The sequence below is a fragment of the Chiloscyllium punctatum genome, chromosome 7 (genome assembly GCF_047496795.1).
Source record: "Chiloscyllium punctatum isolate Juve2018m chromosome 7, sChiPun1.3, whole genome shotgun sequence".
NCBI lineage: Eukaryota > Metazoa > Chordata > Chondrichthyes > Orectolobiformes > Hemiscylliidae > Chiloscyllium > Chiloscyllium punctatum.
Genome location: NC_092745.1, coordinates 73,893,177 through 73,911,388, shown reverse-complemented (window position 1 = coordinate 73,911,388; position 18,212 = coordinate 73,893,177). Strand labels below are relative to the sequence as shown.

The window sequence follows — 18,212 nt, the reverse complement described above, 5'->3', positions numbered from 1 at the left end:
GGGAGGGGTGGGGGGGTGGGTAGGGGAGGGGGTGGGTAGGGGAGGGGTGGGGGGGTGGGTAGGGGAGGGGTGGGTAGGGGAGTGGTGGGGGGGTGGGTAGGGGAGGGGTGGGGGGGGTGTGGTAGGGGAGGGGTGGGGGGGTGGGTAGGGGAGGGTGGGGGGGGTGGGTAGGGGAGGGGTGGGTAGGGGAGGGGTGGGGGGGTGGGTAGGGGAGGGTGGGTAGGGGGTAGGGGAGGGGTGGGGGGGTGGGTAGGGGAGGGGTGGGTAGGGAGGGGTGGGGGGTGGGTAGGGGAGGGGTGGGTAGGGGAGGGGGGGGGTAGGGGAGGGGGTAGGGGGGTAGGGGAGGGGTGGGTGGGGAGGGGTGGGTAGGGGGTAGGGGAGGGGTGGGTAGGGGAGGGGTGGGTAGGGGGGTAGGGAGGGGTGGTAGGGGAGGGGGTGGGTAGGGGGGTAGGGAGGGGTGGGTAGGGGAGGGGTGGGTAGGGGAGGGGTGGGTAGGGGGGTAGGGGAGGGGTGGGTAGGGGAGGGGTGGGGGGGGGGTAGGGGAGGGGTGGGTAGGGGAGGGTGGGGGGGTGGGTAGGGGAGGGGTGGGTAGGGGAGGGTGGGTAGGGGGGTAGGGGAGGGGTGGGTAGGGAGGGGGTGGGGGGTGGGTAGGGGAGGGGTGGGTAGGGAGGGGTGGGGGGTGGGTAGGGGAGGGGTGGGTAGGGGAGGGGTGGGGGGGTGGGTAGGGGAGGGGTGGGTAGGGGAGGGGTGGGTGGGTAGGGGAGGGGTGGGGGGGGTGGGTAGGGGAGGGGTGGGTAGGGGAGGGGTGGGGGGGTGGGTTGGGGAGGGGTGGGTAGGGAGGGGTGGGGGGTGGTGGGTAGGGGAGGGGTGGGTAGGGAGGGGTGGGGAGGGGTGGGTAGGGGAGGGGTGGGGGGGTGGGTAGGGGAGGGGTGGGTAGGGGAGGGGTGGGGAGGGGTGGGTAGGGGAGGGGTGGGGGGGTGGTAGGGGAGGGTGGGGGGGAGGGTAGGGGAGGGGTGGGTAGGGGAGGGGTGGGGGGGGTGGGTAGGGGAGGGGTGGGTAGGGGAGGGGTGGGGGGCTGGGTAGGGGAGGGGTGGGTAGGGAGGGGTGGGTAGGGGAGGGGTGGGTAGGGGAGGGGTTGGGGGGGTGGGTAGGGGAGGGGTGGGGGGGTGGGTAGGGGAGGGGTGGGGGGGTGGGTAGGGGAGGGGTGGGGGGGTGGGGTAGGGGAGGGGTGGGGGGGTGGGTAGGGGAGGGGTGGGTAGGGGAGGGGTGGGGGGGTGGGTAGGGGAGGGGTGGGTAGGGAGGGGTGGGGGGCTGGGTAGGGGAGGGGTGGGTAGGGGAGGGGTGGGTAGGGGAGGGGTGGGTAGGGGAGGGGTGGGGGGGTGGGTAGGGGAGGGGTGGGGGGGTGGGTAGGGGAGGGGTGGGGGGGGTGGGTAGGGGAGGGGTGGGGGGGTGGGTAGGGGAGGGGTGGGGGGGTGGGTAGGGGAGGGGTGGGTAGGGGAGGGGTGGGGGGGTGGGTAGGGGAGGGGTGGGTAGGGGAGGGGTGGGGGGTGGGTAGGGGAGGTGGTGGTAGGGGAGGGGTGGGGGGGTGGGTAGGGGAGGGGTGGGTAGGGGAGGGGTGGGGGGGTGGGTAGGGGAGGGGTGGGGGGGTGGGTAGGGGAGGGGTGGGTAGGGGAGGGGTGGGGGGGTGGGTAGGGGAGGGGTGGGGGGGTGGGTAGGGGAGGGGTGGGTAGGGGAGGGGTGGGGGGGTGGGGAGGGGTGGGGGAGTGGGTAGGGGAGGGGTGGGTAGGGGAGGGGTGGGGGGGTGGGGAGGGGTGGGGGGGTGGGTAGGGGAGGGGTGGGTAGGGGAGGGGTGGGGGGGTGGGTAGGGGGAGGGGTGGGTAGGGGAGGGGTGGGGGGGTGGGTAGGGGAGGGGTGGGGGGGTGGGTAGGGGAGGGGTGGGGGGGTGGGTAGGGGAGGGGTGGGTTGGGTAGGGGAGGGGTGGGGGGGTGGGTAGGGGAGGGGTGGGGGGGTGGGTAGGGGAGGGGTGGGTAGGGGAGGGGTGGGGGGGTGGGTAGGGGAGGGGTGGGGGGGTGGGTAGGGGAGGGGTGGGTAGGGGAGGGGTGGGGGGGTGGGTAGGGGAGGGGTGGGTAGGGGAGGGGTGGGGGGGTGGGTAGGGGAGGGGTGGGTAGGGGAGGGGTGGGGGGGTGGGTAGGGGAGGGGTGGGTAGGGGAGGGGTGGGGGGGGTGGGTAGGGGAGGGGTGGGTAGGGGAGGGGTGGAGGGGTGGGGGGGTGGGGTAGGGGAGGGGTGGGTAGGGGAGGGGTGGGGGGGTGGGTAGGGGAGGGGTGGGTAGGGGAGGGGTGGGTGGGGGTGGGTAGGGGAGGGGTGGGGGGGTGGGTAGGGGAGGGGTGGGGGGGTGGGTAGGGGAGGGGTGGGTAGGGGAGGGGTGGGGGTTGGGTAGGGGAGGGGTGGGTAGGGGAGGGGTGGGGGGGTGGGTAGGGGAGGGGTGGGTAGGGGAGGGGTGGGGGGTGGGTAGGGGAGGGGTGGGTAGGGGAGGGGTGGGGGGGTGGGTAGGGGAGGGGTGGGTAGGGGAGGGGTGTGGGGGTGGGTAGGGGAGGGGTGGGGGGGTGGGTAGGGAGGGGTGGGTAGGGGAGGGGTGGGTAGGGGAGGGGTGGGGGGGGTGGGTAGGGGAGGGGTGGAGGGGTGTGGAGGGGAGGGGTGGGGAGGGGGTGGGTAGGGGTGGAGGGTGGGTAGGGGAGGGTGGGGTAGGGGAGGGGTGGGGGGGTGGGTAGGGGAGGGGTGGGGGGGTGGGTAGGGGAGGGGTGGTTGGGGGGGGTGGGTAGGGGAGTGGTGGGGGGGTGGGTAGAGGAGGGGTGGGGGTGTGTGGGTAGGGGAGGGGTGGGGGGGTGGGTAGGGGAGGGGTGGGGAGGGGTGGGTAGGGGTGGAGGGGTGTGGAGGGGAGGGGTGGGTAGGGGAGGGGTGGGTAGGGGAGGGGTGGGGGGGTGGGTAGGGGTGGAGGGGTGTGGAGGGGAGGGGTGGGTAGGGGAGGGGTGGGTAGGGGAGGGGTGGGGGGGTGGGTAGGGGAGGGGTGGGTAGGGGAGGGGTGGGGGGGTGGGTAGGGGAGGGGTGGGTAGGGGAGGGGTGGGTAGGGGAGGGGTGGGGGTTGGGTAGGGGGGAGGGGTGGGTAGGGGAGGGGTGGGGGGGTGGGTAGGGGAGGGGTGGGTAGGGGAGGGGTGGGGGGGTGGGTAGGGGAGGGGGTGGGTGGGGAGGGGGTGGGGGGGAGGGTAGGGGAGGGGTGGGGGGGTGGGTAGGGGAGGGGTGGGTAGGGGAGGGGTGGGGGGGTGGGTAGGGGAGGGGTGGGTAGGGGAGGGGTGGGTAGGGGAGGGGTGGGTAGGCAGGGGTGGGTGGGGGGGTGGGTAGGGGAGGGGTGGGTAGTGGAGGGGTGGGGGGGGGTAGGGGAGGGGTGGGGGGGGTAGTGGAGGGGTGGAGGGGTGGGTAGGGGAGGGGGTGGGGGGGGGTAGGGGAGGGGTGGAGGGGTGGGTAGGGGAGGGGTGGGGGGGGTGGGTAGGGGAGGGGTGGGGGGGGTGGGTAGGGGAGGGGTGGGTAGGGGAGGGGTGGGTAGGGGAGGGGTGGGGGTGGGTGGGGAGGGGTGGGGGGTGGGTAGGGTAGGGGAGGGGTGGGGGGGTGGGTAGGGGAGGGGTGGGGGGGGGTAGGGGAGGGGTGGGGGAGTGGGGAGGGGTGGGGGGGTGGTTTGGTTAGGGAAGGGGGGTGTGGGTAGGGGCGGGTTGGGTAGGGGAGGGGGGTGGGTTGGGTAGGGAAGGGGGTGTGGGTAGGGGAGGGTTGGGTAGGGTTGGGTAGGGGAGGGGTTGGGTAGGGGGAGGGGGGGTGGGTTGGGTAGGGGAGGGGGGGTGGTTGAGTAGGGGAGGGGGGATGGGTAGTGGAGGGGGGGTGGGGAGGGGGGTTGGGGTGGGTGGGGGTGGGGGTGTGTGGGTTGGGGGGTTGTGGAGGGGGGTATTTAGGGGTGGAGGGTTGGGTAGGGGTGGAGGGTTGTGTAGGGAGGGGGGTGGGGGGGAGGATGAGGGGATGGGGTTAGGAGGGGAGGGGGGTTGGGGGGTGGAGGGGAGGGCAGGGAAGGAGGAGGGGAGGGGGGAGGGGGGTGGAGAGGGAGAGAGGGGGACGGGGGTGGACGGAGAAAGGGGGAGAGCAGTGGGTGTGATGGAGAAAGTGGGGGAAGAAGGGGGGTGCTGGAGAAAGGGAGGAAGAAGCGAGGAGCGGGGGTGATGGAGAAGTGGGGAGCAGTGGGTGTGATGGAGAAAAGGGGGTAAGAAGGGAGCAGGGGATGTGATGGCGTAGGGAGGTGATGAAGAAAGAGGGGGGACCGATGGAGAAAGTGTGGGAGCAGGGGGTGTGATGGGAAAGTGGGGGAGCGGGGGGTGTGATGGAGGAGGGGCATGGACGGAGAAAGGGGGTAAGAAGGGTGGACGGGGATAGACGGAGAAAGGGGGAGAGCAGTGGGTGTGATGGAGAAAGGGGGTGTGATTGAGAAACGGGTGAGCAGGGGATGTGATGGAGAAAGTGGGGGAAGAAGGGAGGAGGGGCGTGGATGGAGAAAGGGGGGAAGAAGAAAATGGGGGTGATGGAGAAAGGGGGGAAGAAGCGTGGAGGGGGTGATGGAGAAAGGGGGCAAGAAGGGAGGAGGGGTGGAGGGAGAAAGGGGGCAAGAAGGGAGGAGGGGTGGAGGAGAAAGCGGGGGGAGCAGGGGGTGTGATGGAGAAAGGGGGGGAAGAAGGGAGGAGGGGTGGATGGAGAAAGGGGGGAAGAAGGGAGGAGGGTGGATGGAGAAAGGGGGGAAGAAGGGAGGAGGGGTGGATGGAGAAAGGGGGGAAGAAGGGAGGAGGGGTGGATGGAGAAAGGGGGGAAGAAGGGAGGAGGGGTGGATGGAGAAAGGGGGGAAGAATGGAGAAAGGGGGGAAGAAGGGAGGAGGGGTGGATGGAGAAAGGGGGGGAGGAGGGGTGGATGGAGAAAGGGGGGAAGAAGGGAGGAGGGGTGGATGGAGAAAGTGGGGAAGAAGGGAGGAGGGGTGGATGGAGAAAGGGGGGAAGAAGGGAGGAGGGGTGGATGGAGAAAGGGGGCAAGAAGGGAGGAGGGGTGGAGGGAGAAAGCGGGGGGAGCAGGGGGTGTGATGGAGAAAGGGGCGAAGAAGGGAGGAGGGGTGGATGGAGAAAAGGGGGGGAGGAGGGGGTGTGATGGAGAAAGGGGGGTAGCAGGGGGTGTGATGGAGAAAGGGAGGGAGGAGGGGCGTGGATGGAGAAGGGGGGGAGGAAGAGAGGAGGGGCGTGGATGGAGAAGGGGGGGAGGAAGGGAGGAGGGGCGTGGATGGAGAAAGGGGGGGAGGAAGGAGGAGGGGCGTGGATGGAGAAAGGGGGGGAGGAAGGGAGGAGGGGCGTGGATGGAGAAAGGGGGGGAGGAAGGGAGGAGGGGCGTGGATGGAGAAAGGGGGGGAGGAAGGGAGGAGGGGCGTGGATGGAGAAAGGGGGGGAGGAAGGGAGGAGGGGCGTGGATGGAGAAAGGGGGGGAGGAAGGGAGGAGGGGCGTGGATGGAGAAAGGGGGGGAGGAAGGGAGGAGGGGCGTGGATGGAGAAAGGGGGGGAGGAAGGGAGGAGGGGCGTTGGATTGGTAGAGGAAGGGGGATGGAGAAGGGACAGTGGAGGAGGCTGTGGGGAATGGAGGAGGAGGGGGTGAGGAGGAGGAGAGGAGGGACCGATGGAGAAGGAAATGGGGAGGGGGGCAATTAGTGAGGAGGGGCCATATTATAGAAATTTATTATCTTGTGTACTTGTACATGAAAACACGGGACCAAAAACTGGGAAATCGAACTCTTTCTCATTCCATGCTCAAACTGCCTTCTCTTTTTATAATGATACAATGTATGTCACATTAAGAGGAAGAACATCTTATCTTGCCTCAATGTTGGTCGTGTATCAGGATTGCCCAGGTTCATTTATGCAATACACCCTAGCTAATAAAGTGAAAGCCAGAAAGACATTTAGCCTTGTTTGCTGTTGAACAATGTCGCTGATAAGGGCTCAAGCAGGATCATTAAATGACAAGGCCAGATTACATGACAATGGATCAATGAGAAGTCAATTAATTGATTTTAAACATAAGAAATGTGTCTTGATGAATCAATTATAATTGATTGTTGAACAGAGCCCTATTAGGTCACGTAACCAATAACAACTCAATTATTTATGTGTCACGCAAACCTTGTCCTTTTGCAGATGAAAATTAAGTATCCCTACAGTACAGTTTAACGCTGTGCTAATCACTAACTCAAGTTGAGAAGCACCGTTGTAATTCTGGTCTTGCTCATCTATTTCAAGGAGCAGGAGAATCAACGTTTCGGGCATGAGCCCTTCTTCAGGAATGAGGAAAGTGTGTCCAGCAGGCTAAGATAAAAGGTAGGGGGGAGGGGCGTTGGAAATGCAATAGGTGGAAGGAGGTCAAGGTGAGGGTGATAGGCCGGAGTGGGAATGGGGGTGGGGGCGGAGGCGGAGAGGTCAACAAGAATATTGCAGGTTAGGAAGGTGATGCTGAGTTCACGGGTTGGGACTGAGACAAGGTGGGGGGAGGGGAAATGAGGAAACTGGAGAAATCTGAGTTCATCCCTTGTGGTTGGAGGGTTCCTAGGCAGAAGATGAGGCACTCTTCCTCCAGTCATCGTGTTGCTATGGTCTGGCGATGGAGGAGTCCAAGGACCTGCATGTCCTCACTCCACCAAAGACATTCAGGTCCTTGGACTCCTCCATCGCCAGACCATAGCAACACGACAGCTGGAGGAAGAGCGCCTCATCTTCTGCCTAGGAATCCTCCAACCACAAGGGATGGACTCCGATTTCTCCAGTTTCCTCATTTCCCCTCCCCCCACCTTGTCTCAGTCCCAACCCGTGAACTCAGCATCACCTTCCTAACCTACAATCTTCTTCTTGACCTCTCCGCCCCCACCCCCACTCCAGCCTATCACCCTCACCTTAACCTCCTTCCACCTATTGCATTTCCAACGCCCCTCCCCCAAGTCCCTCCTCCCTACCTTTTATCTTAACCTGCTGGACACTTTCCTCATTCCTGAAGAAGGGCTCATGCCCGAAACGTCGATTCTCCTGCTACTTGGATGCTGCCTGACCTGCTGCACTTTTCCAGCAACACATTTTCAGCTCTGATCTCCAGCATCTGCAGTCCTCACATTCTCCTTACTCATCTGTTTGTCTCACTCCTTCCTTCTTTTCCCGGCCAAACCACCACTCATCATCAGTTTAAATATCGTTCTTTCCCAGTTGCGTTCTGTTCTAACAAAGGGTTGCTGCATTCGCGACATTAAGGTGCAAGTGAACGAAAATTTGTTTGGCAATCAGTCAGTACTTCACCTTTTTGTATCTGGCCCCTGAAAGGCTTTGTCTGACCGTCACTTTTGACTGTGATACTAACTGTTGGGCAAACGAAATCAAATCCAGAAAAATGAGTCAGGCTCAAAAACAAGAAAAACTCCAAAATTAGCTTTGTCCAGGTCTACAAGAAAAATGCAGGAGGTTAGATAGGAACTTTATTTATTTTGAGTCACAAATATCCAGTAACTGATATCGTCAGCGCCCTAGAGAAGTACAGCATGGAAACAAACTCTTCAGTCCAACTCGTCCATGCCGACTAGATATCCCAATCTAACCTTGTCCCATTTGCCAGCACTTGGCCCATATCCCTCTAAACCCTTCCTATTCATATACCCATCCAGATGCCTTTTAAATGCTGTAATTGTACCATCCTCCACCACTTCCTCTGGCAGCTCATTCCATACACTCACTTTCTGCATGTAAAAGTTGTCCCGTAGGTCCCTTTTTTATCTCTCCCCTCTCACCCTAAATCTATGCCCCCTATTTCTGGACTCCCCGACCCCAGGGAAAAGACTTTCTCTATTTATCCTATCCATGCCCCTCATGATTTTGTAAGCCTCTATAAGGTCACCCCTTAGGCTCCAATGCTTCAGGGAAAACAGACCAATGAAGGAAAGCATACCAAATGCCGCCTTCACTATCCTATCTACCTGCAACTCCACTTTCAAGGAACTATGAACCTACACTCCAAGGCCTCTCCCCAGAACCTTACCAATAAGTGTATAAGTCCTGCTCTGGTTTTCTTTTCCAAAATGCAGCACCTCGCATTTATCTATCTGCCATTCCTCAGCTCATTGGCCCATCTGATCAAGATCCCATTCTAATCTGAAGTAACCCTCTTTGCTGTCCACTACACCTCCAATTTTGGTGTCATCTGCAAACTTACTAATTATACCTCCTGTATTCATATCCAAATAATTTGTATAAATGACGAAACGTAGTGGACCCAACACCGATCCTTATGGCATTCCACTGGTCGCAGGCTTCAAGTCTGCAAAGCAATCCTCTACCATCACCTTCTGTCTTCTACCTTCGAGCCAGTTCTGTATCCAAATGGATAGTTCTCCCTGTATTCAATGAGATCTAATCTTGCTAATCAGTCTCCCATGGGGAACTTTGTCGAACGCCTTACTGAAGTCCATGTAGATCATGTCCAACATTCTGCCCTCGTCAATCCTCTTTGTTACTTTTTCAAAAAACTCAATGAAGTTCGTGATGCATGATTTCCCATGCCCAAAGCCATGCTGACTACCCCTAATCAGTCCTTGCCTTTCCAAATGCATGTAAATCTTGTCCCTCAGGATTCCCTCTAACAACTTGCCCATCACCGATGTCAGGCTCACCGTTCTATAATTCCCTGGCTTGTCCTTACCACCTTTCTTAAGTAGTGGCACCTTTCTTAAGACATTGTCCAGTTGTCCTGCACCTCACCTATGACTGTCGATGGTATAAATATATCAGTAAAGGGCCCAGCAATCACTTCCCCCTGGCTTTCCACAGTGTTCTAGGGTGCATCTGATCAGGTCCTAGAGATTTAGCCACTTTTATGTGATAGGGCCAAGATATCCAGCACCACCTCCTGTAATATAGACATTTTTCAAGATGTCACCATCTATTTCCCCACATTCTATGTCTTCCATGACCTTCTCCACAGTAAACAGTGATGCAAAATACTCGTTTAGTATCTTACCCCATCTCCTTCAGCTCCATACATAGACTGCCTTGCTGATCTTTAAGGGGCCCCGTTCTGTCCCTGGTTACCCTTTTGTCCTTAATGTACTTATAAAAATTCTTTAGATGCTCCTTCACCTTATTTGCGAAAGCTATCTCATGACCCCTTTTGCCCTCCTGGTTTCCCTCTGAAGTATTCTCGTACTGCTTTTTTACTCTTCTAAGGATTCACTCGATCTCTCCTGTCTATACCTGACATATGCTTCCTTCTTTTTCTTAACCAAAACCTCAATTTCTCTAGTTCTTATAGGTCAAAATTGGGCATTGAGAGTCTATTTCAGCTTATATGAAATGAGAGATTCATTTCAGGGAGCAAATAATGGCATTGTGATGAATAAGTACTGACAGTAGAGCAGAATTTGTAGCACCAGTGGAAGCATACATCAGACCACATTAGGCAGAGAGTTAAATTGACATTATGCTTGCTTTATTAATATCTGTTGCTTTGAACTGATGAAGAATCATCTAGACTCGAAACATTAGCTTGCTGTCTCTCCATGGATGTTGCCTGATTCACTGTGATTTCCAGCATTTTTTGTTTTCAGTACAGATTCCAGCATCCGCAGTAATTTGCTCCTACATTTTGCTGCTTTGAAGTTGTACATTCTGGTATTTTCCTAACAAAACACATTTCTTTTAATCTTTCAGAGTTAAACGGTCACTAAATTTGGAAAAAAAGGTAAGTATTATACATATAAAGATTTGGAGACGCTTTCATTAAAACAAAAAGTTAAAAATGGTGACTTAAGGCCACTTCTCCAACCGCAGGACGATGAAGCAACACCTTGCAAGAAGAACCACAAGGTTTCCACGGAAAGATTTTCCCCAGTTACTGGAACTCAGTGTCTTAGCCCTTTTACCCCCAGGGGCACACATTGTAGAGCAAGATCTGGTAAAGTAATAGCAATGTATTTGAAAGTTATTTCATTTTGTTTAGTGTGTTATCCTATTGCTTAGTGGCATACTATCAGTGTCTTGATAATTACCTTATTACTAACTGATGGATGCATCGTATGTTCTAGTTTTGGAGTAGCATTGCCCTAGAGGCCAAGTTGATTTTAAAATTTCTTTTGTCCACAATAATTTCAGAGGATGTGAAATAAAGGGAAAATTCTACCATAATCTTGGTATGATCAAACAAATTATTTCTTCATATAATAAACTTAAAATTGTAATGAGGATGTAGTTTAGACTAATTCTGCACTCCCTACCCCTATGTAAAGTCACCACAGAGAGGTGAGGGGAAAGGTTCAGAAAGAGAGTCTTTGATGGTAACTATAGAATCCTTACAATGTGGAAGCAGGCCATTCGGCCCATTTAGTGCACACCGACCCTCTGAAGAGTATCGCACCCAAACCCACCCCCTGCCCTATCCCTATGACCCTGTATTTCCCATGGCTAACCCACCTAGCCTACACATCCCTGGACACTATGGGCAATTTAGCAATACCAATCCACCTAACCTGCACATCTTTGGATTGTGGTACCCAGAGGAAACCCATGCGGACATGAGCAGAACATGCAAACTCCACACGGCCAGTCAGCTGAGACTGAAATTGAACCTAGGTCCCTGGTACTGTGAGGCAGCAGTGCTAGCCACAGTGACATCCCTAAATTCACAACCTCGGCCGGTGTGTGAATTTAACTCTCATTATTGGCATTAGAAACTAGCTGTCCTGCCAACTGGGCGAACTGACCCCTCACCTCCATGTAATATCGATACAAATAGCAATTTCTTCATGATATCAGCTGTAGAGTCTTGCTGATTTAGAGTCAGGTGCTTCCTCGTGGGAAGAGTAAGAAAGCTGATTTAGGAAGTCTTGTTTAAAAACAGCTTTCGTCAAGGACAGATTTCAGACCATTTTCCCACCTATCCTCAGCAGCAGGAAGTGCATGATAAGGCATTTGGGAAAACATTGTTCAGTTTTGTAATGTCAGAATCAAATATAGTTGTTTTCTGTTGTCTTCTAGATGTTGCTGAATCAAATGTGGAAAAGTCTAAAACTTCCACAAGAGGGCATCTGTATGCAGCCCAGAAAGAGTGAGTTACTGAATCACTGTCAATTCTTGCAATCTATTGAAAAGGGACTACCCTGAATAGTGCAAAATTTTGAAGAAAACTGCTCTACCACTTAAACATTATATATTATTAAAATTATCTATACAGGAAGTATTAGATCACCTGCGATATTGCTCACAATGAGTTAAGGAAGATGTTGAATGTGGTGTTTACGGCAAATGTGCATTGTGTGTACGACTTTCAATATGATCTATCTAAATCATGAGTAATATACAGAAAGGAAGTCACTTGGCATATTTGATTACTATTATTGCTGTCAGCTCTAATCCCACATCCCTGCCCTTCCCTGTATCTATGTTTTTGCTGTTCAAATTCTGATCTCATATCCTTTTCATTGATGAAGAATTAATGTGTACAAATTATCAAGTTCTGAAATTTGTGATGTAATTTGAGTCTTTTGATTTAGGCTAAATGCTTTGAGGTCAAAAGTGGAGAAGTCTGTCTTGGTTATCAAAGCAACCAGGGAGAAGTTGAGTGCTCTGCAGGTCAGTCTAGATGTTCTGATAAAAGTCTATTATTTAAATAAAGAAAGCAGAAATACCACTTTCACTCCACTTCATTTCATTGCTGAAGACATAGTTGATCTTCGGGTGTTGGTGACAGTATCGAGTGCCTCAGTCAAGTGACTATTCTTCACTTCTGGGTTTAGACAGCATCCATCCTATCCCTGGAGTCAGTACCCATGCCTTAAAGCATGGTCTTGCTGCTGGGCCATTTGTTCACAACCAAATTACATTTTGCACCAAATACAACTTAGAATAGAATCCCTACAATGTGGAAACAGGCCATTTGGCCCAACAAGTCCACACCAACCCTCTGAAGAGTAACCCACCCAGATCCATTCCCTACATTTACCCCTGACTAATGCAGCTAACCAACATATCCCTGAATACTGTGGGCAATTTAGCATGGCCAATTCACCTAACCTGCACATCTTTGTGGAAGGAAACCGGAGCACCTGGATGAAAACAATGCAGACACGTGGAGAATGTGCAAACTCCTCACCTACGGTCACCCAAGACTGGAATCGAACCCGGGTCCCTGGGACAGTGAGGCAGCAGTACTAACCACTGAGCCACCGTGCTGTCCTCTCTCGACTAAGGTGTCTCCAGTGTGTGCCCTAATTTCTTTATACATTTTTGTTAATGGAATAATATTAAAAAGTATTATCAAGTATTTGTTCATTATATTCCAGTGACTCCTGGAAGTCTCAACTCAGTTGCCAGCATATTTGATTAGATATTCACTTGTACAGTGCCCTGTTACTTTTATAGAGATTATGATTTTATATCTCCTAGCTAGTGGCTGAGTTATGAAAATTTTGACCTATTTGGTAAAATGCGCCTTGAGGATGTGTTCTGATTTTCCACTTGAAATTCTGCCAGAACCAGTTTTGACCCAACCTTTTGAGATAAAATGGTTTGCAAACTCCTCATTTTTCTTTGACTCACATCCTACATCACTTATGATTATTTTTATTAAGAAATCTGGAATTACGGGTAAGCGTAGGATTAATAAATGTGCCATTTCTGTCTTTGGCACTATCAATTGCTTCTATTAGTGTACTGCCCTAGTCATGATGCCTGAACAGTGCCTCTTAAAGCTGATCATTTATTTTGGAGGAGGAATTCAATTGTATTTTCTTGGGGGGGGTTGCACATGGGAGAGTTCTGTTTGTCATGCAACAAGCTTATGACTTATTATTTCAGGCTTTAGAGGGCAGAAAAGAGTTTGAATATTTCCTTGGTGCCTGTAACAAGTCAGGGGATCTGACTGCTGAGCTCCGAAAGAACAGAGAACTCAGTAAGTATCAGAATTTCAGTTTGCAAGTTTTCCAACATTTCCAATCCCATGCTAACTGTAGAGAGAATTGTATGTTTTTCCGTGTTTTGCAAATTGACCTACACAAATGCAATTCTACAGAGCAGAGCTGTTTTGTGTTGTGACCGAATTGGGAACTAACAAAGAAAATTGGCAATTAGCTTTTTGTGTGACCCTGCCAATATTCAAATGCTGCACAGTCTAATTCATGCAGCTATGTTTCGAAGCTCAATAAGTAGTTTTTCTCAATTGTTTTCCAAAATCAGCAATTCATTGTGTAGTTTTTGGAGTATTTTGATGCCCGCGTGAGACAACCTGAGTGCAAACTTATCCAGGGATCATAGAACTCACTCTCCTATAAATAACTCCACATTTTTGAGTGGTAAGGCTGCTGAGCAGATGGCGGAGTGCCTATATTGAGACGAAAGGAAAGTCTCCTAAAACATCCCCAAGTAAAATAACATTCACTAGGCCTAGGAACATGATGTTAATTTAGTGTGTAAATTGAAAGAAAATGCTGGTGTTGGTGAAGTGTATTAAAACTAGTGTTTCCCAAAATGATCTAGTCACTATGTTGACCGGTCTGTTACAGTGGCCTGAGATGAGAGCCTGCATTGAATGACCTGTTCCTTGATAGAGGAATGGTGATAAAGATAGTACAGTTGGTTTCAGACCATCATGAGTCAGGCAAGAAAAATATCAGCAGAGTTTCCATTTTTGATTTTTCTGTAATATATGGTTTTAGAAAGACTGTACCCATAAATGTTGGATAAGAATGTAATTTGAGTCAATAATGACAGATATCCGTGGTCTTAATCCTCTGCTTCCCTGTGTTTGACTTGCCTGGCAACGTGTTTGGCCAATTAAGTAATGTTGCTAGTGCTTTTGGAATTGTGGTTCACTACCTTTAACAGATTAGTGGAAGAAAACATTGTAACTTATTTCCAATGCAAATTATAATTGTTTATCTTTGTTTTGTTGTAGTGGAAAGAAGAAGCAACCAAGCTGCTAAAGTTCAGTAGAACTGAATATGTAACTCTTCTTAAACTGTTGGCTTTTCATTGTATAAATCAAAGTTACATAGGTGCCTTGATAATTTTCTTTTTTTGGTAGTCTTTCTGTTAAATGTAATACAATAATATAAATTTCAAATATGTTGTCTGAAATTAATTCTTGAAAGAAAATCTTCCATTCTTTTTAATTTCTTTAAAGCAAATATGTTAACTTAAGATTTAATCAGTGGTCTAATATTAACCTCCTAACTCCCCAAAGCCTGTCCACTATGTATAAGGCACAAATGTAATGTGCGATAGAATATTCTCCATTTGCCTGGATGAGTGCAGCTCCAAAAACACTCAAAGGCTTGACAAAGCAGTCTTCTGGATTGCCATCTCACTCACTATCTTAAATGTTCACTCTTCCAATCAACACAATGACAGGAATGTAATATGTCCCGTCTACAAGATGCACTAAATCAACTCACCGAGACTACTTCAAAAACAGCTTCCAAACTGCCAGGAAGGACCTGGACGTCGGGTGTGTGAGAACGCCACAACCTGCAAGTTTCCCACCAGATCTCTCACCGTCATTACTTGAAAATATGACACCCATTCTTCATGCTGCTAGATCAAAATTCTGGAACTCCTATCGAACAGCACTATGGGGTGTGTCTGCAGCACATACACTGCAGCAGTTCAAGAAGAAAACTCACTACCACCTTCTTGAGTAAGTTAGGGGTAGGCAATAAATATATTTATAAAACAAACTCATTTGCAAAAATCAAATTTTGACTACCCTTAGCACTTTATCATTCAAATTGAAGTGAATCTTATTTTTACCTCAAATGACCACACATACTGGTACTGTTCCATTATGCTGAGAACACTCTGATTGGTTAGTGAAGGTCTAGACATTGTTTCCACAATTGGGCTGTTTTATGTCAGGGTCATTTACAGCCGATGCTCTGCTAGAGCCACTGGGATCTGGGCCCTATTGCAGCCTTGGTTCAAATATGGATATATGAGATCAGAATGACTGACTTGACATTTAAGCAGAATGTGTCTGTGTAGCATCAACAAACACTAATAAAATTGAAGCAAATGGGACTGAGAGTCATGCGAAGCACAAGTTGTTATTGTCCAAAGTTATAGATTTTTCAGGGTAGTGTCTCAGTCCCAACCATCTTCAGTAGCTTCATTATAATGTCAGAGTGGAAATGTTTTCTGACAATTACCCACTGTCCAACATTATTCTCAACTCCTCAGATACTAAGATAACCTGTGCCTGCTTGCTGCAAGACCTGAACAATATTTGGACTTGGGCAGATAAGTGGCAAGTGACATTTGCATCATACAACTGCCCAAGTAATGAACATCATTAGCAATATATCCTATTGATATTTAACAGCATTATCATTGCTGAATCTACCATCAACACCCAATGTTACCAATGACCAGAAACTTAACTGCACCAAACCATATATAAAATACATACACTCTGTCCACAAGATCAGGTCAGAGGTTGGGCATTCTGCTGTAAATTCTTCCCAACTCCTCAAAATCCCTCTGCCATCTGCACAGCATGATTAAAGAGAGTGTAGAAAAGCAGCTGGGAGGACAGGCATACTTCATCAGCAGCCTTGTAGCAGCTATTGGCACCAGCATGGAGGGCATGATCATCTGAAACCAACTCCATTGGGCCAACCATTTGCTTAGGATGCCTGAGTTCCAATTACCTAAACAAATCCTCTTCGTCCAGCACATGGAAGGCACTCAGACGAGAAGACAAAGGAAACATTTGAAAGACTCACTTAAGGTTTCCCTCAAGAAATGCAACATAGATGCTAATGCATGTGAGATGTTCTTTCAGAAGAAAGCAAATTGGAGGAAACTTCTTTATGAAGTGACACAATTCGGACAGAATACCCATTGATACGAGAAAATATGGAAAAGGAAGTGGAGATTCCAAGTTCAAGGACCAGTTCCAACACCTGGCAACATCTGACAAATGTGTGGTCAGAGATGCAGCTGTCGAATCAGGCTCCTCAGCCACACAAAGGCCCACAGCCAGTGACATAGAATTTCCTACGTGAATAATCATACCTGTTAACACTGATTGTTGATGATGATGACATGTGTACCTTTCAGCTGAAGTTATTAGATAATCATCTAGAATGGGTTTTTTTGTTGTCTCAGTCTCTCAAAATTCAGTGTCTCAGCAGCAATTGTACTGAATCATTGTTCATCTCATTCTGATAAACTCTACTGCCACTGATGTTTATTTCTGATCAATGTACAGAGTTATTTATTGGCTTGAATGACATCATCAAAAAAAAGGAAATTCTTCTTTTTATTTTATACAGTACAAGCAGCTAAGGTTTAAAATGGAAGGCTATATAATGTTTGATTGGCAAAGGCAGCATGGTTAAGTTTTAATTGAAGTAACATTTGTCAGATAAAAATGTAATTTCAGATATTGTCAGTTGTTCAAATAGGTTGGCTGATATAACTGAGAAGCAAGCAGTTAGAAGCTATTTTTCCATTGCTTACTAAAGTATTAACATGGTTAATATTTTGGTTGCCTGACTGCTTCAAAGAAATTGCTAGAGCTTTAAAGGAAAACAAATTTCTCTATTCAGGAACCAACTAGTTTTTAAAAAATCTTTGCCATTGTACCATAGACAATATATGGCACACCATTAACAGCCATTACTTGCATTCTAACAATGAGTGTTAGTCTTTTCAAAAATTTGCTTAGAACAATTCAAAAAATATAGATTATTTTTAAACAGCAGTATCTTAACTGAGTTTTTGCTTGTGTGAATTACTTTAAGTTGCAAATAAGTCTATAAAGCAATGTAGCTTGTACAAAGAAGTACATTGGTCTGCTGTTTCATGTTGTCTGAATTGACAGGAGATGTGGTGGACATGCTGTGTATTCTCCAGCAAGCAATTTACCATGATTAATGTTAGAATTGAACTGTGCTAACTCAGATTTCAGTTTATAGGCATGTTAAAATTGTTGTCAAGCTGTTGTGCACAAAAAAAAGGTGTGTTATGGTGGAGTCACTGAGTTTTAGACACACACTCTGATTCAAATCAGAACACAGCCTTCCTAACTTTTATTTCCTATCCGTTCTGATGTTTGTGAAATCGAGACAATATTTTCTATTGGCACGGATCTGTTCTCAGCAGATGTTGCTTGAAAAACTTTCATTAGGTTAGGCATGATTAAATGTCCAAATTTTGTGCATGCCAAAAGTGAATACATTTTTTGTTTTAAAAGCACAACAAGCAAAATGAATCTCTTGCCGCCTCAACAAAAGAAGTAGTGCTTTATGAAACTCCTTGAGCGGCAGAGTGCAATGAATAATGTTGTCTGTGTCACTCACTACATTTTCAAATACAGTAGCTTCTTACATGATGCAAGATTTCACAAGTACTAAACTTATTAATGAGCAGTTAATTTGTTTTTGATATTAATTAAGCAAAGACTTCTAAATAATTTACATATCTTACCTTTTCAGATACTCCCTTGTTTGTATTCAACTTTCTATTTTAGTTTTAAATCTATATTTAAATTCAATCTGTCTTTTAAATTTTCAGCATTTGTACAATGTTTATCTCATAGGTATCATCTAGTTCTTTTTGAAGGAATTATTTGTCATGGTATATTAAGTTTCACATTGAACAGATTGTCACAAATGTAAGAGTATTATTTAATCCTGGTCATATTGTCTGTAATAAACATCATGATTTAATGCTTTAACTTTTTGGATAAAGTATCAGTATTGGATTTGTTACAATATTTCATATACCTCCTTTTGCAAAATAATTTTTTTTGTTTTTGCAGTATTGCCTGTATCTTCTGCTTTTCAGCATCTGTAAATTATCCTTAATTTAGTTTCCATCATAATCATTACAATCATTTCAATCTAAATATTTTGGATGGGCATAGAGTCATAGAGATGCACAGCATGGAAACAGACCCTTCAGTCCAACATGTCCATGCAGACCAGATATCCCAACCCAATCTAGTCCCACCTGCCAGCACCCGGCCCATATCCCTCCAAACCCTTGCTATTCATATACCCATCCAAATGCCTCTTAAATGTTGCAATTGTACCAGCCTCCACCACTTCCTCTGGCAGCTCATTCC

At 50.0% G+C, this 18,212-nt stretch overlaps 1 protein-coding gene across 1 annotated transcript in view; it reads left to right on the top strand.

The window, feature by feature from the left end:
- itgb3bp (integrin subunit beta 3 binding protein) overlaps nt 1-17,822 on the top strand; it is a 32,448-nt gene extending 14,626 nt beyond the window's left edge. Inside the window, exons 2-7 of the mRNA XM_072574045.1 lie at nt 9,803-9,833; nt 9,923-10,046; nt 11,126-11,195; nt 11,641-11,719; nt 12,944-13,037; nt 14,040-17,822. Of these exons, the coding sequence (XP_072430146.1) occupies nt 9,803-9,833; nt 9,923-10,046; nt 11,126-11,195; nt 11,641-11,719; nt 12,944-13,037; nt 14,040-14,077 (436 nt within the window). The 3' untranslated portion in view covers nt 14,078-17,822. The remainder of the gene's footprint in view (nt 1-9,802; nt 9,834-9,922; nt 10,047-11,125; nt 11,196-11,640; nt 11,720-12,943; nt 13,038-14,039) is intronic.
- The last annotated feature ends 390 nt before the right edge of the window (nt 17,823-18,212 follow it).